Source organism: Muscardinus avellanarius, assembly GCF_963383645.1.
Source record: "Muscardinus avellanarius genome assembly, chromosome: 4".
Classification (NCBI taxonomy): domain Eukaryota; kingdom Metazoa; phylum Chordata; class Mammalia; order Rodentia; family Gliridae; genus Muscardinus; species Muscardinus avellanarius.
This window is the reverse complement of record NC_137789.1, coordinates 116,821,877-116,846,373: the sequence shown is the minus strand read 5'-3', so window position 1 is coordinate 116,846,373 and position 24,497 is coordinate 116,821,877. Positions and strand designations below refer to the sequence as shown.

General features: G+C 43.5%; 1 protein-coding gene across 2 annotated transcripts in view; it reads right to left on the bottom strand.

Annotated features, from left to right (window-relative positions):
* CCAR1 (cell division cycle and apoptosis regulator 1) overlaps positions 1-21,343 on the bottom strand; it is a gene marked incomplete at both ends in the record, with an annotated part of 67,417 nt that extends 46,074 nt beyond the window's left edge. Inside the window, 4 exons of one of the 2 annotated variants that reach the window (XM_080693774.1) lie at positions 1,771-1,803; positions 9,987-10,031; positions 11,089-11,261; positions 21,271-21,343. In XM_080693774.1, coding sequence (XP_080549900.1) covers positions 1,771-1,803; positions 9,987-10,031; positions 11,089-11,261; positions 21,271-21,343 — 324 coding nt within the window. The remainder of the gene's footprint in view (positions 1-1,770; positions 1,804-9,986; positions 10,032-11,088; positions 11,262-21,270) is intronic. The other variant, XM_080693775.1, reaches the window with a different exon arrangement.
* Between the last annotated feature and the right edge of the window lie 3,154 nt (positions 21,344-24,497).

Here is a 24,497-nt window from a genome sequence, read left to right as displayed (position 1 = left end):
GTAATCCTTTCTCAGCCTCCCAAATACTGGGATCACAGGCATGAGCCACCACATTCAGCTTTTTGTTTTCATTTTTAGCAGCAAGCAGCGCAGTATCTCACTGTATGTAAATACCAGGGGCAATAAATTAAGGCTCGTGGGCCAAATCTAGCCCACAGGCTGTTTTTGTCTAGTTGATAGGCAAGGAATGGTCTTTATTCTTTTTAAAGGGCTGTAAGAAAAGAGAGAGAATATGCAACAGAAACCAAGTATTCTGTAAACCCTAAGTAGCATTATATATCAAAAGTTCAAAACTGAGTGTGTGTGTGTGTGTGTGTGTGTGTGTGTGTGTGTGTGTGTGTTCCCAGAGATCAAACCCAAGGAACCACACATATTAAACATGTGCTGCCGGGCGAGGTGGTGCACGCTTGTAATCCCTGCGCTTGGGAGACAGAGACAGGAGGATCGCGCAGGTTCCAAGCCAGCCTTGATGGCTTAAGATACCCTGTTTCCAAATAAAAAAGTATAAAAATAGGTCTGGGAGTATAGCCTGGAGATAGAAGGGTTTCCAAGAACCCCAGTAACACCAAAACCAAAACCAAAACAAACAAAAAAAAATGTGATCTAAGCCAGGCGTGGTGGCACACACTTGTAATCCCAGCATTCGGGAGGCTGAGACAGGAGGATAAGCGGTTCACCGACAGCCTCACCTACTTAGTGAGGCCCTCTGCAACTCAGTGAGACCCTGTTTCAAAATAAAGAATAAAAAATAGGGCAGGGGTTATAGCTCGGAGGTCAAATGCCCCTGGGTTCCAACCCCAGACCCACACACAAAAAAAATGTGTTCTACCACTGTTGTTATACTCTCAGTACCAAAATATCAAAACATTTTAATGTTGCTGAAAATTTATTTTTTTCTTTGAGGTACTGGGAATGGAACCCAGGGGCATTCTACCTCTAAACTATACCCTCAGCCCTAATTTTTTTTTTAATTCTTTTTTTTTTTTTTTTTTTTTGTGGTGCTGGGGATTGAACCCAGGGTCATTCTACCTCCAAGCTACACCCCCAGACCAATTTTTTTTATTCTTTATTTTGAAACAGGGTCTCACTGAATTGCAAAGGGCCTCACTAAGTAACTGAGGCTGTCCGCAAACCGAGATCCTCCTGTCTCAACCTCCAAAATGCTGAGATTACAAATGTGTAACACAAGCGTGTCCTACTACGCCTGGCTAATGTTTCTGAAATATTAAATTAATAATTTCACGTGTTAAGATTAAGCTAAAAAATAAAAATGCAAAAATTTTCAAAAGAATTACCTATAAAATGTAAAAGTTAAAGAACACTATTAAGATTAAAATTAAGACTTCAAATTTATTCAACTATCATAATAACTGAAAAGGCGTGGTGGCACATGCCTATACTCCCAGTACCTGGGATGCTTAGACAAGAGGATCACAGGTTTGAGGACAGCATCATAAGTAGCGAGAATCTCTTCAATCTACTAAGATTCTGTTTCAAAATAAGAATTAGGCTGAAGTGTATAGCTTGGAGATAGAATTCCCCTAGGTTCAATCTCCAGTACTAAAAAAAAAAAAAAAAACCCAAAAACTATTAATAATAACTGAACTGCAATAAAAACACATAAAAACTTTGTCATTATTCAGCAGTATACTACTAGTATTTTACACAAATCCAACAAAATATCTTTGAACTCTGAAAGAAAAACTAGAATCAAAATAAAGCTTCATTCTACTCTTTAGGTATTCAAAAGAAAAATAATGCAAAACTAACCTGTGTTAAAAGGGTCTGCTGGGGTTGCTGTAACTAAAAGTAGGAAAATAACAAAAAGAGAGAAATGGAACAATCAGTTTGTTTCATAGATGCTATATAAAAAGAAAAATTACTAAAGAATATTGATTTATTTCTAATAAAAATATCAAAAGTAACACATCATTAGATAAAAAGTTACCTACAACTATTTCTAATAACTATCAACTTGATATTCACTTATTTTAAGTTACTTGTTCAAAATTAGGTATATAGCTACATTTAACAAAAATTGATTTTTATTATTTCACAGAAAAAACACTCTTCTTCACATACACACACAAATACACACACAAAAACAAAACTCCACAATTTCCTAAAGGAGATTACTAAAACAAAATGTGTTTATTACAAAGCTACAGAAAACATTATTTTTTCTTTTTTTTTTTCCTAACACGGGGCTGGAGATGGAATCCAAAGGCATTTGACCTCCAAGCTACACCCCCTGCCCTATTTTTTTTAAATGGTGGTGGTACTGGGGTTCCTGGAAACCCTTCTACATCCAGGCTAAACTCCCAGACCTACTTTATACTTTTTTTTTATTTGAAGCACGGCTGGCTTCAAACCTGCACGATTCTCCTGTCTCCACATCTCAAGTGTGGGGATTACAAGCGTACGCCACCCCCACCCGGCTCAGAAAGAATTCAATATCATCAATATGGTAATTTTATAAAAAAAAAAAATAGCACTGCTGAGCCAGGTTTGGAGGTCAAATGCCCCTGGGTTCCATCCCCAGGGCTGCAAAAATAAATAAATAAATAAATAAATAAATAAATAAATAAATAAATAAAAAAGCACTGGTATGGTGGTGCATGCTTGTAATCCAAATCCTGAAAAAGGATGATCGTAGGTTCACTGCCAGCCTCAGCAAATTGAGGCCCTGTTTCAAAATAAAGAATAAAAGAATAAAGAAAAAATAAAGATTACGCTTGTAATCCCAGCATTCGGGAGGCTGAGATCGGAGGATCATGGTTCGAGGATAGCCTCAGCTACTTAGTGAGGCCCTCTGTAACTTAGTAAGACCCGGTTTCAAAATAAAGAATAAAAAATAGGGCAGGGGGTGTAGCTCGGAGGTCGAATGCCCCTAGGTTCTACCCCCAGACCCGCAAAAAAAAAAAAAAAAAAAGGCAGAAAAACAGAAAAAAAGAAAAACATTATAGACTTACCACAAGCATGCATACCATAAAGAACCATACATTCTGAAAAATGTTTTTCTGACAATAGCAAAACATGCAATTATCACAAAGGAAAAGGAATTGATATGGAAGGAGAGAGAAACTTAGTCTGGAATATAAATCTGACATAGGTGAGGATATATATATATATATTTTTTTTTTGGGGGGGGGTGGTACTTGGGTGTAACCCAGAGGCTTTTCTACCTCCAGACTATACTCCCAGACCTATTTTTTTATACTTTATTTGGAAACAGGGTCTCACTAAGTTGCTGAGAGCCTCATAAGTAGCTGAGGCTGGCTTCAAACCTGTGGAATCCTGTCTCAGCCTCCCAAGCACTGAGATTACAAGTGTGCATCACCAGGCCTGGCTCAAAATATATACTTTTAAAATTTATCTAAAATTTTTAAAAATACTATTTTACTATAAGAACAGTTGAGTAGTATATATTCATGTGGTTTAAACTTAGGATATATACACTTTTTTTTTTTTTTTTATGGTACTGGGGTTCCTGGAAGCCCTTCTACCTCTGGGCTACACTCCCAGACCTCTTTTTACATTTTATATTTGGAAACAGGGTCTCCTAAGCCAGCGCGCGCGGCTGGCTTCGAACCTGCGCGATCCTCCTGTCTCTGCCTCCCAAGCGCGGGGATTACAAGCGTGCGCCACCATGCCCGGCAGATATATACATTTAACCTTAGCACTATAATTTATAATACTTTGTTTGTTACAGTACTAAAGTCTGAGGGTATTTTTTCTTTAATTAAAAAAATTTCTGGGGAGCCAGGTGTGGTGGCACACTCTTATAATCCCAGCTTTTGGGAGGCTGAGACAGGAGGATCACAGTTCGAGGCCAACCTTAGCTACTCAGTGAGGCCCTTTGCAACTAACTCAGTGAGACCCTGCTTCAAAATAAAAAATAGGCCGGGCGTGGTGGCGCACACCTGTAATCCCCATGTTTGGGAGGCTGAGACAGGAGGATCGCACAGATTCGAAGCCAGCCTCAGCTACTTAGTGAGGCTCTCAGCAACTTAGTGAGATCCTGTTTCCAAATAAAATATAAAATAGGTCTGGGAGTATAGCCCGGAAGTAGAAAGCCCCTGGGTTCCATCCCCAGTACCACCAAAAAATAAAAATAAAAAATAGGGCTAGGGTGTAACATGGAAGTAGAATGCCCTGGGTTCCATCTCCAGTCCTGCAAAAATAAAATAAAATAAACAAAGAACAAGAAATAGAGCTGAAGCCGGGCATGGTGGCACATGCTTATAATCCCAACATTCGGGAGGCTGAGACTTGGAAGATCGCGGTTTGCGGATAGCCTCAGCTACTTAGTGAGGCCCCCTGCAATTCAGTGAGACCCAGTTTCAAAATAAAGAATAAAAAATAGGGCAGGGGGTGTAACTTGGAGGTTGAATGCCCCTGGGTTCCATCCCCAGACCCGAAAAAAAAAAAAAAAAAAAAATAGGGCTGAGGGTGTAGCTCAGAGGTAGAATGTCCGAGTTAGAGGTAGAATGTCCGAGTTAGTTCCATCCCTAGTTTAAAAAAAAAAAAAAAATTGGAGGGCCAGACATGGTGTTGCACAGTTGTAATCTCAGCATTTGGGAGGTGGAGACCAGAGGATTGCGGTTCACAGACAATCTCAGTTACTTAGGCCCTTCAGAATTCATTGAGACCCTGTTTGAAAATAAGAAAAGACTAAAATATAGGGTGAGAGGTATGGCTCAGAGGTACAATACCCCTGGGTTCCATCCCCTGTACACACACACATATACAAAATAAATTGGGGAACCAGGCTTTGTTGTGCACACTTGTAATCCCATTACTTGAGAGGCTAAGACTGGAAGATCACAGGTTCAGGCCAACCTGAGCTATTTAGTAAATCCTTGTTTCAAATTAAAGGACAAAAAATAGAGCTGGGAGCCGGGAGTGGTGGCCCACACTTGTAATCCCCCGCACTTGGGAGGCTGAGACAGGAGGATCACACGGGTTCAAAGCCAGCCTCAGCTACTTAGTGAGGTTCTCAGCAACCTAGTGAGACCCTGTTTCCAAATAAAATATAAAAAAGTTCTGGGAGTATAGCCCAGAGGTTTCAGAAAGGCTCTGAGTTCCACCCCCAGTACCACCAAAAAAAAAAAAAAAAAAAGAGCTGGGGGTATAGATTGGAGGTAAATGACCCTGACTGTGTTAATCAACAATATCACAAAATAATAAATATTTTTTTTGGTAGTGCTTAAGATTGAACACCAATCCTTAACGCATGCTAGGCAAGTACTCTACCACCAAGATACACTCCTAGTTGTAGCTCAGAGATAGAATAGCCCTGGGTTCCATCCCAGTACCACATACACACACACACACACACACACACACACACACACACACACACACAAAGATAAACACCGAGTGGCATTCTGCCTCTGAGTTACACACCCAGCTCTATTTTGTGTGTATGAGTATGTCCATGTGTGGTACTGGGAATGGAACCCAGGGATGTTCTACCTCTGGGCTTCACTCGCAGACCTATTTTATATTTTATTTGCAAACAGGCTCATCCGGGCTGGGTGGCTCATGGTTGTAATCCCAACATTTGGGAGGCTGAGAAAAGAGGATCGCAGTTCACAAACAACCTGATCTACTTAGTGAGGCCCTTTGCAGCTTAGTGAGATCCTGTTTCAAAATAAAGAATAAAAAAAAATAGGGCTGGGGGGTATAGTTTGGAGGTAAAATGCCCCTGGGTTCCATTCCCAGTACCCCCCCACACACACACACACACACAATCAAGAAAAAAATAGTAAAGAAAGAAAACAGGGTCTCAATAAGTTGCTGAAGCTGGCATCAAAAATGCGTAATTCTCCTGTCACATCCTCCCAAATACTAGGATTACAGGTATGTACCACCACATCTGGCTCCCAGCCCTATTTTTTATTCTGTATTTTCAAACAAGGTCTCACTAAGTTGCAGAGAGCCTCACTAAGCAGCTGAGGCTAGCCGCAAATCTGCCATTCTCCAGTCTCTGCCTCCCAAGTACTAGGATTACAAGCATGTGCCACGACACCTGTGCCACCATGCCCAGCTTTCTCAAGGTATTTTAAAAATTGTTTTCAGTTGGGTGTGGTGGCACAGGCTTGTAATCCCAGCATTTGGGAGGCTGAGACAAAAGGGTCGCAGTGCATGGACAGCCTCAACTACTTAGTAAGGCCCTTTGCAACTCAGTGAGAGCCCATTTCAAAATAAAGAATAAAAAAATAGGGCTGAGGGCGTAGCTTGGAGGTAGAATATGATCTTCGGAGAAAATGAAAGGCAGAGTTGGGTGTGGTGGCCCAAACTTGTAATCCTAGTACTTGGAAGGCGGAGACAGGAGGATCCAGGTTCACAGACAGCCTCAGCTACTTAGTGAGGCACTCCACAACTTTGGTGAGACCCTGTCTCAAAATAAAAGATAAAAAATCGTGCTGGGGGTGTTACCCGGAGGTAGAAATGCCCCCGGATTCCATCCCTAGTATCACACACACACACACACACACACAAACACACACACACACACAAAGAGAGAGAGAGAGAGAGAGAGAGAGAGAGAGAGAGAGAGAGAGAGAGAATGATGAAAGGCTTGTGATGTCCCAAAGGGCTTAAACCAAGAATGAAACTAGACAATGGATATAGAAGCAAGAGTTTATGGACTGAAAAGATCTATATTAAAAGCTGGCTGTGAAGCCGGGCGTGGTGGCAGGCTTGTAATCCCAGAGCTTGTGAGGCTGAGACAGGAGGATCTCACAGGTTCAAAGACAGCCTCGGCTCCTGAGTGAAGCTCTCAGCAACTTAGTGAGAACCTGTTTCCAAATAAAGTATAAAATATGGTCTGGGAGTATAGCCCAGAGGCAGAAAAGCCTCTGGGTTCCACCCCCAGTACCACAAAAATAAATAAATAAAATAAAAATAAATAAAATAAAAGCTGGCTGTGGTGGTGCATGCTTGAAATCCCAGCATTTCGGAGGCTGAGACAGGAGGTTCTCATATCATGTTCGAGGACAGTCTCAACTACATAGTGAGGCCCTTTGCAACTCAGTTAGACCCAGTTTCAAAATAAAGGATAAAAAATAGAGCTGGGAGCCAGCACGGTGGCACACACTTTTAATCCCAGTATATAGGAGGCTGAGATAGGAGTGGGGTTCACAGCCAGCCTCAGCTACTTAGTGAGGTCCTTTAAAAATCAGGGCTGGGGGTGTAGCTTGGAGGTAGAATGCACCTGATTTCCATCTCCAGTACGGCCAAAAAAAAAAAAAAAAAAAAAAAAAAAAAAAGGCTGGGGGTATAGCTTGGAGATAGAGTAATCCCTAGTACCACCCCACCAAAAAATTCACTTTTTACCATAATGTCTGTTTTTGTGGTAGTAGGGGTTGAACCCAGGGGCAATCTACCTCTGAGCTATATATCCAGCCCTTTTTATTGATTTTTTTTTTTTTTTTTTTTGGTGGTACTGGGGTTCCTGGAAACCCTTCTTCCTCTGGGCTATACTCCCAGACCTATTTTTTATATTTTATTTGGAAAGAGGGTGTCTTAAGCCAGAGCGGCTGGCTTTGAACCTGCGAGATCCTCCTGTCTCCACCTCCCAAGCGCAGGGATTTCAGGAGTGCGCCACCACGCCCGGCTATTTTTTGTTCTTAAGTAGAGTTTCATCAGGTTGCTGAGACTGTCCTTGAACCTGCAATCCTGTGTTAGCTTCTCAAGTACTGGGATTACTGGCATATGCCAACCACACATGTTTTTTTGTTCTCAAAAGAACTTGGGATTGTGGGATTGAACCCAGGGCCTAACCCAAGCCCTTTTATTTTTGTGGCACCGGTGATTTAATCCAAAGGCATTTTACCTCTAATTTAAACCCAATTTTATTTCTTATTTGGAAACAGGGCCTCACCAAGTTGTTGAGGTTGGCTTCAAACCTGCGATCCTCCTCTCTCAGCCTCCGAAGTGTGTGCTTCCATGCCCAGCTAACCTCCAAGTCCTATTTATATTTGCAGGTCTGGGGATGGAAACTAGAAGCATTTGACCTCTGAGCGATAACCTAAGCCCTGTTTATTCTTTATTTTGAAACAGGGTCTCACAAAGTAACAGAGGATATCCTGAGTGCTGTGTCTGAAATAACTTTCCTCAGTGCTGTGTCTGAAATAACTTCTCTTTTCTGTCTTATTTTGGTGCTGGGGAATTAACCTAGGGCCTAATGCACATTAGGCAAATTTTCTACCACTGAGCTATACCCATAGCCCTTTTCCTAAAACATGATGGCACTGAAAAGGACCTCCTAAGCCGGGAGTGGTGGCGCACGCTTGTAATCCCCATGCTTCGGAGGCAGAGACAGGAGGATCACGCAGGTTCGAAGCCAGCCATGCGTGCTGGCTTAGGAGACCCTGTTTCCAAATAAAAATGTAAAAGTAGGTCTGGGAGTGTAGCCCAGAGGTAGAAGGGCTTCCAGGAACCCCAGTACCACAAAAAAAAAAAAAAAAAAAAAAAAAAAGGCTACTTAAACTAAAAATTATTGAAATTTCAGCAGGGCAAACTTTTTTTTTTTTTTGCAGGTCTGGGGGTGGAACCCAGGGGCATTCGACCTCCAAGCTACACCTCCTGCCCTACTTTTTTTCTTTATTTTGAAACCAGGTCTCACTGAGTTGCAGAGGGCCTCACTAAGTAGCTGAGGCTGTCCGCGAATCGTGATCCTCTAGTCTCAGCCTCCCAAATGCTGGGATTACAAGCATGTGCCACCATGCCTGGCTTAAGGCAAACTCTTATTTAATGTTTTTTTGGGTTCAGGTTTTCTTCCTGCCTCACAGAGGTAAGACTTACCAGAGCAAAATGATGGGAGTATGAGTCTAAGGGGAAAAAAAGGGACAAGAAAACTTACTTTTAGTTTTTTTGCGGTACTGGGGGTGGAACCCAAGGAATTTTACCTCTGAGCGACACCCCCAGTCCTTTTTCTTTAACAGGACTGGGGGTGGAACCCAGAGACATTCTACCCCAAAGCTACACCTCCGGCCCTATTTTTTTTATTCTTTATTTTGAAACAAGGTCTGAGATACAAAGGACCTATGTAGCTGAGGCTGTCCATGAACTGCAATCCTCCTGTCTCAACCTCCCAGATGCTGGGATAAGCGTGCGCAAGCATGCCCTGCTTGCTTTTAGTTTTTATTTTGTTGCTGTTGTTTTTGTGGTACTGGGGGTGGAACCCAGGGGCTTTTCTACCTCCAGGCTATACTCCAGGGTCTCACTAAATTCCTGATAGCCTCACTAAGTAGCTGAGGCTGGCTCCAAATCTGCACGGTCCTCCTGTCTCAGCCTCCCAAGCGCTGGGATTACAAGTGTGCTCCACCACGCCCGGCTGCTCTTAGTTTTTAAATGAGTTTTCAAATTATTCAAATTTGCCTTGAGAGTAGGATTGTGAACTACAAAAGGATGTTTCCTCCCATTACAACACTTCTATTTTAATATTTTGTGTACTGGGTTTCTATAAATAATTTCAGTGTGTACAGGGGGGTTCTCCTAAAAAATGTTAATAAAGGATACATAGAGTATAGGCTTTAAGTGGGAAAAGAAACTCTTCAACTTCACATGTATTTTAGTTTAGTACAATAAAAACAGGGGTTTAGGCTAAAAGACTAAGAGTGGTTCAAAATTACCCTTACATATTTTCTTAGAAACATGTGAGAAAACTGACAATTAGATGAGTATTTGTGCTTTAAGACCTTCATCTTCTAAGAGTGGTTCAAAATTACCCTTACATATTTTCTTAGAAACATGTGAGAAAACTGACAATTAGATGAATATTTGTGCTTTAAGACCTTCATCTCCCTCTTTTTCAGACATTCCTCTTTCCTTATTATCATCCTCTCCTTTACCCTTCTCCCAAAAAATTCCAACCACATATTAAGATAGCTAATAGTGAATAAGTCTTTATCAATTCAACTTTGGAACAGATGGCTACTTTAAAATCATTTTGAATATGAAAAATATAAACTAACCTGTTGCTGCACACTATACAAGGCCTGCTGAGGTTGTGAATATTGCTGAAAGATTAAAAAAACAGATTATTCAAAGGAAAATATGAATATTAGTTTTATTCATTCTGAAAAAAGTGATATACAAACATAGAAACAGACAAAAGTTAGAAAAAGACATTCTAGAAGAGTTAAACTTTATCTAAAATTTTTAAAATGCTGATTACTTATACTCTGTGATCCATCACAGACTAACTTTTGTTCAAATAATTATGTATAAGAACTACTCAAGCTGAGAGTGGTGTGCATGCTTGTAATCCCAGTACTTGGGAGGCTGAGACAGATTAGCAGACAGCCTCAACAACTGTAAGGTTCTCTGCAACCTATGAGACTGCTTCAAAATGCAGGAAAAAAATAGGGCTGGGGGTGTAGCTCAGAGGTAGAATGACCCTGGGTTCAACTCCCAATACTGCAAAAAAATAAAAAATAAAAAATAAAAAAAGGAAAAAGAACTACCCAATGTATAAGATTTTTAATTTTTTGTGTTACTGGGGATTGAACCCAGGGCATTCTACACCCAAGCTACAACCCAGGCCCATTTTTTATCCTTTACTTTGAAACAGGGCCTAAATAGCTGAGGCTGGCCCCAAACCTACAATCCTCCAGTCTCAGCCTCCCAAGTACTGGGATTACAAGCATGTGCCACCACACCTGGCTAAAACTTAAGAATTTCTACTACACAACTACCTTCTCTGTATGTGCTAAACATATGCAGAGTAATTTTTTTTCTTTTCTTCAGAAATGGAGATGGAACTCTGGGCCATTCTACCTCTGAGCTACATTCCCAGCCCTATTTTTTTATTCTTTATTTTAAAACAGGTTCGCACTAAGTTGCAGATGGCCTAAGTAGCTGAGGATGGCCAGGAACCTGCAATCCTCCAGTCTCAGCCTCTCAAGTACTAGGATTACAAGCGTGCATCACTGCGCCCAGCTTATAGAGTAATTGTGCTTGCCAGAAAAAAGCATAATGAAATCCAGAAATCTTCATTCTTTAAAAGGCAGAGATATATCTTTATTCAGATTTTACAGTCTTCTACATCACATACTGAAACCTATTAAAATTCACCTGTTGCAATGCAGCTGCTGCAGCTGCAGCTTGTTGCTGCAATGCTGCAGTTTGTGTTAACTGATAGTTTGCTGGAGTTTGTGTAGTGAGGCCCGCTGCCGCCAATGCAGTTTGCTGTGTATAAATGGTAGGAGATGCTCCAAGAAGCGATGGCTGCTGAACACCCAGTGCAGCTAAAATGAGATTAAGGGGGGGAGGGGGTTAGATCAAGATTATTTGGATACTAGGAATTTTCAATGCGTGCTTAATTGAACATTATTGTCTGTCATTGTTCACCAAAAAGCTAAAGAACACTGGGCGTGGTGGCCCACTGTTATCCTGGTGCTTGGTAGGCAGAGACAGGTTCGAAAGTCAGCCTTGCTGGCTTAAAAGACCCTGTTTCCAAATAAAAATATTATATAGGTCTGGAAGTGTAGCCCGGATGTAGAAGGGTTCCATCCCCAGTACCACCAAAAAAAAAAAAAAAAAAAAAAAAAATCCAAGTAATGTTGCTGAATTTCTCATTCATGTCCATCCAGATCCATATGCCTTTATTCACCTTTTTTTTTTTTTTTTGGTATTAGGAATTGAACCAAAGGGCGCGCGCGCACGCGTGTGTGTGTGTGTGTGTGTGTGTGTGTGTGTGTGTGTGTATTTTTCTGGCAGTACAGGGGATGGAACCCAGGGGCATTCTACCTCTGAGCTACACCCCAGCCCTAGTTTTTATTCTTTATTTTGAAACAGGCTCTCATTGAATTACAAAGGGCCTCTAAGTAGCTGAGGCCGAGGCTATCCCAGAACCACGATCCTCCTGTCTTAGCCTCCCAGCCTCCCAAATGCTAGAATTCCAAGCATGTGTCACCACCGGCTCAGGGTATACTATGTTATATGTTAGCCATTTATATTTTTTTCTGATACTGGGGACTGAACCCAGGAACATTCTATTCCAAGCTACACAAAGGCATTTTTCATTTTTTAAAACAGGGTCTTGCTAAATTGCTGAGTCTGGCCTTAAGCCTATAATCTCAGTTTCCCAAGTACTGAGGTTACAGGTGTGAGCCACTATGCCTGGCCCTTTTTACTTTTTTAAAATTTTCTTTTGTGGTGCTGGGGATTACATGCAGTAACATTCTACTTCCAAGCTACACCCCCAGCTTGATTTTTTATTCTTTTATTTGGAAAAAGCGTCTAATGCAGAGGTCCTCACTAAGTAGCTGAGGCTAGCTGTGAACCCATATCCTCCTGTCTCAGCCTCCCAAATGCTGGTATTACAAGCGTGTGCTACCATATGGGCCTGGCTCCTTTTTACTTTTTTTTTGTTTTGTTTTTTGCAGTACTAGAGATGGAACCCAGGGGCATTCTACATCCGAGCTACACCCCCAGCCCTATTTTTTATTCTTTAATTTTGAAACAAGGTCTCACTGAGTTGCAAAGGGCCTCACAAAGTAGCTAAGGCTGTCCACAAACATTGCCTACAAATGCTGGGATTACAAGCCTGCACCACCAAACACCAGGGTTTCACTTTTGAAACAAGGTCTGGCAAAGTTGCTAAAAGTCTCACAATTCCTGAGGCTAGCTTTGAACCTGCAATTCTTGATTCAGCCTCTAAATTACTGGGATTTTAAGCGTGGGCCACCATGCCTGGTTGTGTGTATATGTGTTTGAGTGTTAGTTACATGGTGATTAAACCACCATGCCCAGCTAAATGTGTGTGTGTGTGTGTGTGTGTGTGTGTGTGTGTGTGTTACTAATGATTAAACCCAAGGGCATTCTAGCCTTGAGCTATCTTCCAGCCCAATTTTATGTTTTATTTATTTGTTTGGGGTGTTTTTTTGCGGTACTAAGGATGAAACCCAGAACCATTCTATCTCCGAGCTACATTCTCAGCCCTATTTTTTTATTCTTTAATTTGAAACAAGGTCTCACTGAGTTACAAAGAGCCTCACTAAGTAGCTGAGGTGAACCGGGATCCTGTCTCAGCCTCCCAAATACTGGGATTATAAATGTGTGTCACCACGCCCAGCTTTATTTATTTTTGGTATTGGCGACTGAACCCAGGGGCATCCAACCTCTGAGCTACACCCACAGTCCTATTTTGATTCTTTTTGTTTTTTGCAGAAATGAGGATGGAACCCAGGAACATTCTAACTCGAGCTATACCTCTAGCCCTCACTAAGTTGCAGAGGGCCTCACAAAGTGGCTGAGGCTGTATGCGAACCTGGATCCTCCTGTCTCAGCCTCCCGAATGCTGGGATTACAAGCGTGCACCATCATGCCAGGCTTGATTCTTTATCTTGAAACATGTTCTTATAAAGTTGCAGAGGGCCTCACTAAGTATTTGAGGCTGGCTGGGAACCTGTGATCTTCCTATATCAGCCTCCCAAGTACTGAGATTACTTGTGTGTGCCATCTCTCCTGGTTTACGTTTTATTTTTTTAAACAAAGTCTCACTAAGTTGCTGAAGCTGTTCTCATATCTGTGATCATCCTGTCTTAGCGTCCCAAGTAGTAAGATTACAAGTGAGCAACACCATACCTAAATAAACTTTTTTTGTGTATAGTATTAGGGATGAAACCCAGAGGCCTTCTACTTCTAGGCTACATCCCCAGGTCTATTTTATTATTTGGCAACAATAGGTTGCTGAGAGCCTTACTAGGCTGCTATGGTTGCCTTTGAACCTGCAATCCTCCTGTCTCAGCCTCCCAAGTACTGGGATAACAAGTATGTACCACCACACCAGGCTGAGATAGGCTGAACCTACAATCTTCCTGTCATAGCCTCCCAAGTACTAGGATTATAAGTATGTCCTGCGCCAGGCGTGGTGGCGCACGCTTGTAATCCCCACGCTTGGGAGGCAGAGACAGGAGGATCACGCAGGTTCGAAGCCAGCCACATGCTGGCTTAAGAGACCCTGTTTCCAAATAAAAATATTAAATAGGTCTGGGAGTGTAGCCCGGAGGTAGAAGGGTTTCCAGGAACCCCAGTACCACACACACACAAAAAAAGTATGTCCCACCACACCCAGCTGAAACCTTGTTTCAAAATAAAAATGCCTGGTGTGGTGGTGCATGCTTATAATCCCAGCGCCTGGGAGGCTGAGACAGGAGTATTGCACAGGTTCAAAGTCAGCCTCAGCGACTGAGTGAGGCTCTCAGCAACATAGTGAGAGCCTGTTTCCAGATAAAGTATAAAATATGTCTGGGAGTATAGCCCGGAGGTAGAAAATCCCTGGGTTCTTCCCCAGTACCACAAAAAAATAAATAAATAAATAAAAAATAGGCCAAACATGCTCATGCATGTTTGAAATCCCAATAATTTGGAGGCTGGGACTGAAGGATCTCAGGTTCGCAGCCAGCCTCAGCACTTAGTGAGATCCTTGTGTGTGTGTGTGTGTGTGTGTGTGTGTGTGTGTGTGTGTGTGTAGTACTGGGGATGAAACCCAGGGCCTTCTACCTTCGGGCTATACCTCCCTGCCCTATTTTATTTTTTATTTGGAAATAGGGTCTCACTAATTTGCTGTGGCTGTCCATGAACCTGTGATGATCCTCCTGTGTCAACCTCCCTAGTACTTGGATTACAAGCGTGCACCACTATACCGGACTATGAGATCCTCTTTCAAAATAAAAATAAACATAAAACATAGGGCTGGGGGTGTAGCTTGGAGGTAGAATGCCCAAGTTCCATACCCAGTACCACAAAAAAAATAAAAAAATAAAAAACATTTAACAAGGAAGGAAAAAGAATAGTAAGAAACCAGACAAAGCGGCATGTGCCTGTAACCCCAGCTCTTGAAGACGCTGAGGCAAGAATACATAAAGTTTGATGCCAACTTGGGTAAAAAAGGCAAGAAAAGAACAAACAATGTGAAAGTAGCCTGCAATAATAATATTTGTAGAAACTAGAATTTTATTCAAAACAATATCACGGGAAAGTTCCATTTGGAACCTACTTCAGGATTATTTTTTGGTACTGAGGACTGAACCCAGGGGCAGTCTCCCTCTGAACTAAACCCCACCCCTTCATATATATATGTATTTATTATTTTTTTTGGTACTGAGGGCTGAACACAGACACATTCTTCCTTTGAACTACACCCCCAGTCCTATTTTTCAGTCTTTTTATTTTTAAAACAGGGTCTGAGTTGCAAAGGGCCTCACTAAGTAGCTGAAGCTGTGCCTGCACCTTGATCCTCCGGTCTCAGCCTCTTGAATGCTGGAATTACAAGCATTGGCCACCACGCTCAGCTTATTTATATATTTTATACCACCAGCAACCCCCTTTTTTCATGGTACTGAGGATGGAACCCTGGGGCATTCTACTTCTGAGCTATACCCTCAGCCCTGTTTAATTCTTTATTTTGAACCAAGATCTCACTGAGTTGCAGAGGGCCTCACAAATTGCTGAGCCTGGCCACAAACCTGCGATCCTCTTGTCTCAGCCTTCCAAGTACTGGGACTGCAAGTGTGCACAACACCTGGCTATATTTTTTATTATTTATTAATTTATTTATTTATTGGTACTGGAGATTGATTGCAGGAGCATTCTACCTCCAAGCTATACTCCCAGCCCTACTTTAATCTTTTATTCTTTCGCGTATCTGGGGGTGGAACCCAGGGGTATTCAACCTCCGAGCTATACCACCTGCCCTATTTTTTATTCTTTATTTTTATTTTTATTTTATTTTTTTATTTTTTGGTGGTACTAGGTTTCCTGGAAACCCTTCTACCTCTAGGCTATACACCCAGACCTATTTTATAATTTTATTTGGAAACAGGGTCTCTTAAGCGAGAGAGGCTGGCTTCAAACCTACACGATCCTCCTGTCTCCGCCTCCCAAGCGCAGGGATTACAAGCATGTGCCACCACACCCGGCTTTATTCTATATATATATATTTTTTTTTTTTTTTTTTTTTGGTGGTACTGGGGTTCCTGGAAGCCCTTCTTCCTCCGGGCTACACTCCCAGACCTATTTTATATTTTTGAAACAGGGTCTCTTACGCCAGCACGGCTGGCTTCGAACCTGCGCGATCCTCCTGTCTCCGCCTCCCAAGCGCGAGGATTACAAGCGTGCGCCACCACGCCCGGCTTTATTCTATATTTTGAAACCAGGTCTCACTGAGTCGCAGAGGCCCTCACTAAGTAGCTGAGGCTGTCTGCAAACCATGATCCTCCGGTCTCAGCCTCCTGAATGCTGGGATTACAACTGCGCACCACCACGCCCAGCTATTCTTTATTTTTAAACAAAGCCTCGCTAAGTTGTGGAAGGCCTCACTAAGTTGCTGAGGCTAGCTACAAACCTGCTATCCTCCTGTAAACAGCTCCCAAGTACTAGGATTATAGGCATGTGCCATTACTCCTGGCTATTCCCATCCCTTTTTATATTTTATTCTGAAATAGGGTCTCGCTAAATTGCTAAGTATAGCCTCAAACCTATCCGCCTAATTCAGCCTCCCAATTACTGTAATTACAGTAATTGCATGCCACAGTACTTGATTCAGAATTTTTATAAACCAAGCCTAGCCGGGCGTGGTGGCGCACGCTTGTAATCCCCGCGCTTGGAAGGCAGAGACAGGAGGATCGCGCAGGTTTGAAGCCAGCCGTGCGCGCTGGCTTAAGAGACCCTGTTTCCAAAATGAAAATGTAAAAATAGGTCTAGGAGTGTAGCCCGGAGGTAGAAGGGCTTCCAGGAACCCCAGTACCACCAAAAAATAAAAAAAATAAATAAACCAAGCCTAGATAGGAACAAAAACTTACTAAAATGATGATTTGTAAAGCCGGGCATAGTGTTGTGGCACATGCTTGTAATCCCAGCATTTGGGAGGCTGAGACAGGATAATCACAGTTCTTGGATAGCCTCAGCTACTTAGTGAGGCCCTCTGCAACTTAGTGAGATCCTGTTTCAAAATGAAGAATATAAGCTGGGCGTGGTGGCGCACGCTTATAATCCCAGCATTTGGGAGGCTGAGACTAGAGGATCACAGTTCACTGACAGCCTCAGCTACTTAGTGAGGCCCTTCGCAACTCAGTGAGACTCTGTTACAAAATAAAGAATAAAAAATTGGGTAGGGGGTGTAGCTCGGAGGTCAAATACTTCTGGGTTCCATCCCCAGACCCGCAAAAAGAAAAAATATATACATAAAAATAGGAGATGGGGTATAGCATGGAGGTCAAGTGACCCTGGGTTCCATCATCAGACCCACACACACACAAAAAAAAAGAAATATCCTAAAAAAATATCTTTTTTGTTCTTGTCACTGAGGATTAAACCCAGGGCACTTTAACTCCTATCATAGCTACACACCCAATCCTGTGTTTTATCTCAGCCTTCCAAGTACTAGGATTACAACCATATGCCACCATGCCCAGCTAGCCCTGTTTTATTGTATTTTTTGTAGTGGGGATTAAATGCAAGAGCATTCTACTTCTAAACAATACCCTCCAGCCCTTTAAACTTTTTTCTTTTTTGTTCTTTTTTTTCTTTTCTTGGTGGTACTGGGGTTCCTGGAAGCCCTTCTACCTCCAGGCTACACTCCCAGGCCTATTTTATATTTTTATTTGGAAACAGGGTCTCTTAAGATAGCACGGCTGGCTTCGAACCAGCGCGATCCTCCTGTCTCTGCCTCCCAAGCGTGGGGATTACAAGTATGCGCCACCATGCCCGGCTAACTTTTTTCTTATTTTGAAACAAGGTCTTGCTAAATTACTGAGGTTGGCCTCAGGTAAGATCCTGAAGCCACGCATCGCGTACAGCTTTCGGGAGGTGGACACAGGAGGATCACGGTTCAAGGACAGCCTCTGCTACTTAGTGAGTCCCTCTGCAACTCAGTGAGATCCTGTTTCAAAATAAAGAATAAGCCGGGCATAGTGGCGCAGACTTTTAATCCCCGAGCTTGGGAGACAGAGATAGGAGGATAGCGCAGGTTCGAAGCCAGCCACGCTATCTTAAGAGACCCTGTTTCCAAATAAAAATATAAAAAATAGGTCTGGGAGTGTAGCCCGGAGGAAGAAGGGCTTCCAGGAACCCCAGTATCACAATAAAATAAAATAAAATATAGAGCTGGGGGTGTATCTCGGAGGTAGAATGCTCCTGGGTTCCATCCCCAGTACGGGGGTGGGGGTGGGGAGGTATATCACCACTCCCAACTTTTTATTTTATTTTGAAACAGAATCTCACTAAATTGATGGGAGATCCTGCTAAGTAGCTGAAGCTGTCCTTGAATCTTTGATCCTCCTATCACAACCTCTCAAGAACTGGGATTATACCCATGTATCAACAAGCCCAGCTTCAAATTTTGGAATACTTAAGTTAGAAGTTTGCTGTGTCTCAGAAACTGGCCTCCAATTACAAAACAGATATCTTAAGTAAAGTTCAGGAACAAACTACAAAAGATACTGATCTAAAACAAAAAATAACTATGACAAGATGTACATACCTTTAATTCCAGCTACTAAGGAGGCTGCAGTAGAAGGACACAAGTACAAAGACAAAGTGGGATACTTAGTAAGACCCTGTCTCAAAATAAAATTGAAAGCCGGGCGTGGTGGCACACGCTTGTAATTCAGCATTTGGGAGGCTAAGACAAGAGGATTGCAGTTCAAGGACAGCCTCAGCTACTTAGGGAGGACCTTTTCAACTCGGAGAGCCTGTTTCAAAAATAAAAAATAGGGCTGGGGATGTAGCTCGAAGGTACAATGCCCCTCTGTTCCATCCCAAGCACCACAATAAAAATAAAAGTAATTAATTAATTAATTAAAATCCAAAAAGGGTTGAGAACATAGATCAGTGGAAGAGTGCCTTTGTAGCATGGGAAAGGCCCTGGGTTCATCCCTAAGAACAGAAAATTGTATACATAATGTGTCTGTGTATGTGTTGTGTGGATATTCTAATTAACCAAATGAACTGTAACTTTTCGAAATACTCAAAACCTCATTCTTTAGAATCCTTAGGAAGCTTATTTCAAATTCCTAAATACATAAGTAGTTATTACATATAAAAAACAGAGCCAGGTGTGGTGGCACACACTTGTTATCCCAGCATTCAAGAGTCAGAGACCAGAGGACTGTGGGTTCACAGACAACCTCAGTTACTTAGTGAGGCCCTTCACAACTCAGTGAGACCTTGTTTCAAAAAAAAAACTAAACTAAAAAATAGGACTGGGGACGTAGTTCGAAGGTAGAATGTCCCTGGGTTCCATCCCCAGTACTGCAAAAAAAAAAAAAAAAAAAAGGAGCTGGACATGGTTGCAAAGCCTGTAATCCCAGTAGTGGGGAGGTTTGAGGACAGTAGCAGCAAGTAGTGAGACTCTTATCAACCTAGTAAAACCTTGTTTCAAAAATAAAAATATTTAATGAGACCTTGTCTTAAAATAAAAATTAAAGGATTGAGCTGGGTGTAGTGGTGTATGCTTGGGAGGCTGATACAGGAGGATCCCAGGTTCGAGAACAGCCTCAGCAACTAGTAAGACTTTCAACGTAACGAGTCCCTTTTCCAAATAAAAATAAAATAGGACTAGAGGTGTAGTTTGGAGGTAGAATGTCCTGGATTCAATCCCCAGTACGACAAAAATAAAAAGTAAAGTAGGGCTCTAGGGGTAGCTCAGAGGTAGAATATCCCTATGTGCAACTTCTAGTACCACACACATACACAAAAAAATAAATAAGATAGAAAAGCCAGGCGTGGTGGCTCATGCTTGTAATCCCAGCATTTAGGAGGCTGAAATAGGAGGAGAGTCCTTTGAGGACAGTCTCAGCTACTACTTAGTGAGGCCCTTTGCAACTCAGTGAGACCCTGTTTCAAAATAATAAGCCGGCGTAGTGGCTCATGATTGTAATCCCAGCACTTGGGAGGATGAGACAGGAGGATCGCACAGGTTCGAAGCCAGCCTCAGCTACTTAGTGAAGCTCTCAGTAACTTAGTGAGACCCTGTTTCCAAATAAAAACATAAAATAGGTATGGGTGTATAGCCCAGAGGTAGAAAGCCCCTAGGTTCCACACCCAGTACCACCAAAAAAAATAAATATTAAAAAAAAGAATAAAAATGCTGGGCATGGTGGCGCATGCTTGTAATTCCAGCACTTCAGAGGCTGAGACAGGAGGATCGCACAGGTTCAAAGCCAGCCTCAGCTACTTAGGCTCTCAGCAACCTAGTGAGACCCTGTTTCCAAATAAAGTATAAAATAGGTCTGGGAGTATAGCCCAGAGATAGAAAAGCCCCTGGAGTCCACCCTCAGTACCACAAAAATAAAAATAAATAAATAAATAAATAAATAATAGGGCTGGGGGTGTAGCTCAGAGGTACAATGCCCCCAGGTTCCATCCCACATACAGCAAAATAAATAAAAGAAATAAAAAGAGAAGGAGAAAAGAAGGATTTGAATTGTAGCTAAGTGGTAGAGACTTTGCCTAGCATGAACAAGGCCTCTGGTTCACTCCCTGGCATCTCCCAAGAAAAGGATGTGTGGTGGGAACAATAGATATAGTTCATTGGTAACGTGGCTGCTGAGTATGCATGCGGCCCTGAGTTGGATCTGAAGCATTGGAAAAATGATAAAATTCTGAGCTGGCATGGTGGCGCATGCTTATAATACCAGTACTTATGGCCTCTAATTACAAAACAGATATTTGGGAGACTGATATAGGAGGATTGAGCAGGTTCGAAGCCAGCCTCAACTACTTAGTGAGACCATTTCCAAATAAAATATAAAATAGTTCTGGGAGTGTAGTCTGGAAGTAGAAAGCCCCTAGTTTCCATTCCCAGTCCCACAAAAAAAAAAAAAAGTTAAATTATAATGAATGAGTAGCTGCTAAACTATAATGCAATTAAATCAAATGAATTAAAAGTTAGTCAACCGAGCCGGGCGTGGTGGCGCACGCTTGTAATCCCCATGCTTGGGAGGCAGAGACAGGAGAATCGCGCAGGTTCGAAGCCAGATGCGCACGCTGGCTTAGGAGACCCTGTTTCCAAATAAAAATGTAAAAAATAGGTCTGGGAGTGTAGCCCCGGAGGTAGAAGGGCTTCCAGGAACCCCAGTATCACCACCAAAAAAAAAGTTAATCAACCGAAGGTATTTCAAATCTATAAAACCGTCCAAATCACTAAACAGTTTTTTTTTTTTGTTAGCATAGCATGCACAGCCTGATTTGCAGTTATAAGAAGGTCCCCTCCTCACCACACATTTACAGCATAGTGTCCAGCAGTCTGACCTGGCTGTGATACTGCAGTGGCTGTAAACTGAGTAGCCCACGGCGGATTCTTCTGTCCTCCAAACTGAGCCATGATGCAAGGGGGAAAAGACCTTCACTAGGGGGTCTTCTATAGCAGCAATCTATTAAGAAAAGATCCACATTTCAAACTTCAACCAAACTACAGATATCACAAAGAGACTTTTTTTGTGTGGTATGGGTATTGAACCCTGGAGCCGTCTACCTCTGAGCCACACCCTCAGCCCAATTTAATTAATTAAATTATTTATTTGGTGGTGGCAGTGGGGTGGAACCCAGAGGCCTACCTCCAGGCTACACTACCAGACCTATTTTATATTTTTATATTTTATTTGGAAACAGGGTCTCTTAAACAAGCTGAGGCTGGCTTCCAACCCCTGTGATCCTCCTGTCTCTGCCTCCAAGCACCGGATTACAAGCGTACGCCACCACGCTTGTCTTTTTTTTTTTTTTTTTTTTTTTGCGGGTCTGAGAATGAAACCCCAGGGGTATTTGACTTCTGAGCTACACCCCCCTGCCCTATTTTTTATTCTTTATTTTGAAACAGGGTCTCACTGAGTTGGAAAGGGCCTAAGGAGCTGAGGCTGTCCCCTAACTGCGATCCTCTGGTCAGCCTCCTGAATGCTGGGATTACAAGTGTGCGCCACCAAGCCCAGTTCTTATTTTTTATTTTGAAACAGTCTTGCTAAGTTGTTGAGGGCCTGTCTCCCTAAATTGTTGAGGCAGGTCTTGAACCTGCAATCCTCCTGTGTCAACCTTCCAAGAACTGTGATAACAAACATGTCACCACACCCAGTTAAAATATTTTTTTTTAATTTGCTCTGCTGGGCGTGGTGGCGCACACTTGTAATCCCAGCACTTGGGAAACTGAGATGGGAGGATGTCATAGGTTTGAAACCGGCCTCAGCTACTTAATGAGGCTCTCAGCAGTTTGAGACCCTGTTTCCAAATAAAATATAAAATAGGTCTGGGAGTGTAGCCCGGAGAGAGAGGGACCCTGGGTTCCATCCCTAGTACAACAAAAATTTTTAAATGTCATATCTATCAAGGGCATCTTCCCAAGCAGAAATAACTGAAGTAAGAAAGGCCAAATGTAATGCAGCAAAAGCACTTTCCATTAACTAGATCACCAGAAGCACCCTATTTTTAGGGATAGACTTACAAGAAAGGCACTTCCTTCGCTGACTACAGACTGTCACATTTAAACGTAAGACCATCTGCTTTATTTACCTCGTTGTTAACAATAAGTTCCTAACTTTTTAATCCCAAGAAATCTAGTCTTCACGTTTCTTGGGGCATTCAGTTGGGAATTGGGGCGAGCGGTAGAATCCTCCACAGAAAATGGAAGACGCCAAGTAAAGGTATTTAAGAATATCATTAGAATAACATCTCTACTAGAATCTTCTTGTCCCTCGCCTCCCTCGAGTAGAAAGGCAGTTGCGGCAACGAAGATTCTTTCGACAACCACTGAGAAGACCCCCTCCGCCCTCAAAGATCAAGCCAGAAAAGGCAAACATCTCGGCTCGCGCCTCCCGGGCTGCGGCGACGCTGCCGGGCCGGGCTCTGCCGTCCATCTTCCTCCCGTGCCAGCCGCTCGCGGGTCGTAGGCCGCGAGGACGGAATCCACAGCCCCGCGGCACCGGGCGAGCGCCCGGGCCCGTCGAGTGCTCAGCCGGCCGGCTCCATCCCCCACACTCGGGCCGCGCGAGCCGCCGGGCCGGAGCCGAGAGCCGGGCCCGCGCCCCCCGAGCCGCGCCGGGGCCGGGGCCGGGGCCGCACGCTGGGGGAGGGGCGCCGCCGGCCTGGGCCGACCCGCACAAAAGGGACCGCGTCCCTCCCCCAGCCCCTCAGGAGCCCACCGTCGCCGTCCGCGGCCTCCGCGCTCCGCAACCCGGGCTCCCGGCCCTTCTGCGGATCGGAGAGGGCGTGGAGGACCCTGCGTCGCCGACCCCGGCGCCCCAACCTAGCGCTGACCAGACCTTCACCTGAGTCGGGTCCCGGCTAACACCGAAGCCATTTCAAACCCGTCAGCCTGCGGCGCATGCGCCAACTCCCCCTCCCGCTCGACGGCGTCTCCGCAGCCCCCGCAGGCGCGGCGCGTACGCCTTGACGTCATACGTGCGCGCTCCCGGGCGCCGCCAAAACGCTGGCCTCTGACTGCGCGGCTGGAACTCGGCGCGCGTGCGAGGGTTACCTAGGCTTCGCCGAACAATGAGCCGGCTACGTAGGCGCTCCAGCTCCGAGGAAAAGGCCGTCCTTAAGGTGGCAGGAGAGACACCGCGGTCACGTGATCCGACCCGGGCGGCCGCCATCTTACGACTTTTTTCCTTTTTTTTTTTTTTAATTTTTATTTTTATTTAAATGTAGTATTCTAAACTGGGCGTGGTGGCGCACACTTGTAATCGGAGTACTTGGTAGGCTGAGACTGGAGGATCACAGGTTCGGGCCAGCCTCAGCTACTTAGTGAGGACTCCACAACATAGAACCCGTTTAGAAATAAAGAATAAAAAAATAGGGATGGGGATGTGGCTCACTGATAGTATACCCCTGGGTTACATTCCCAGTACGGGAAAAAAAAAAAGTAGTACTCTAGCCGGGAGGTAGCAAGCGTTTGTAATCCCAGTACTTGGTTTGCTGAGACAGCACGATCGCAGGTTCGAGGACAGACTCACCAAGTAGTAAATCTCATCAACCTAGCAAGGTCCTGTTACCAAATAGGAATTTAAACCAGGCTGGGGAATATAACTGAAAGGTAGAATGCCTCTGGGTTCAATTCACGGCAACACACACACACACACACACACACACACACACACTATTCTGGATTTCTGGATTCTGGGCGTGGTGGCACAAACCTCCCATCCCAGTATTTGGGAAACTGAGACAGAAAGATCTCAGGTGCAAGGCAAGCCTCAACAATTTAGCAAGACCTTGTCTCAAAATACAAAATAAAAAGGGCAAAAAGACCCAGGCATGGTGGGAGGCTTAGACAGGAGGATTATGGTTCGTGGACACCCTCAGCTATTACCACTTAGGCCCTTTGAAACTCAGTGAGACCCTGCTTCAAAATAAAGAATAAAAAATAAGGCAGGGAGCCGGGCGTGGTGGCGCACGCTTGTAATCCCAGCATTCGGGAGGCTGAGACCTGGAGAATCCCGGTTCTTGGACAGCCTCAGCTATTACCACTTAGGCCCTTTGCAACTCAGTGA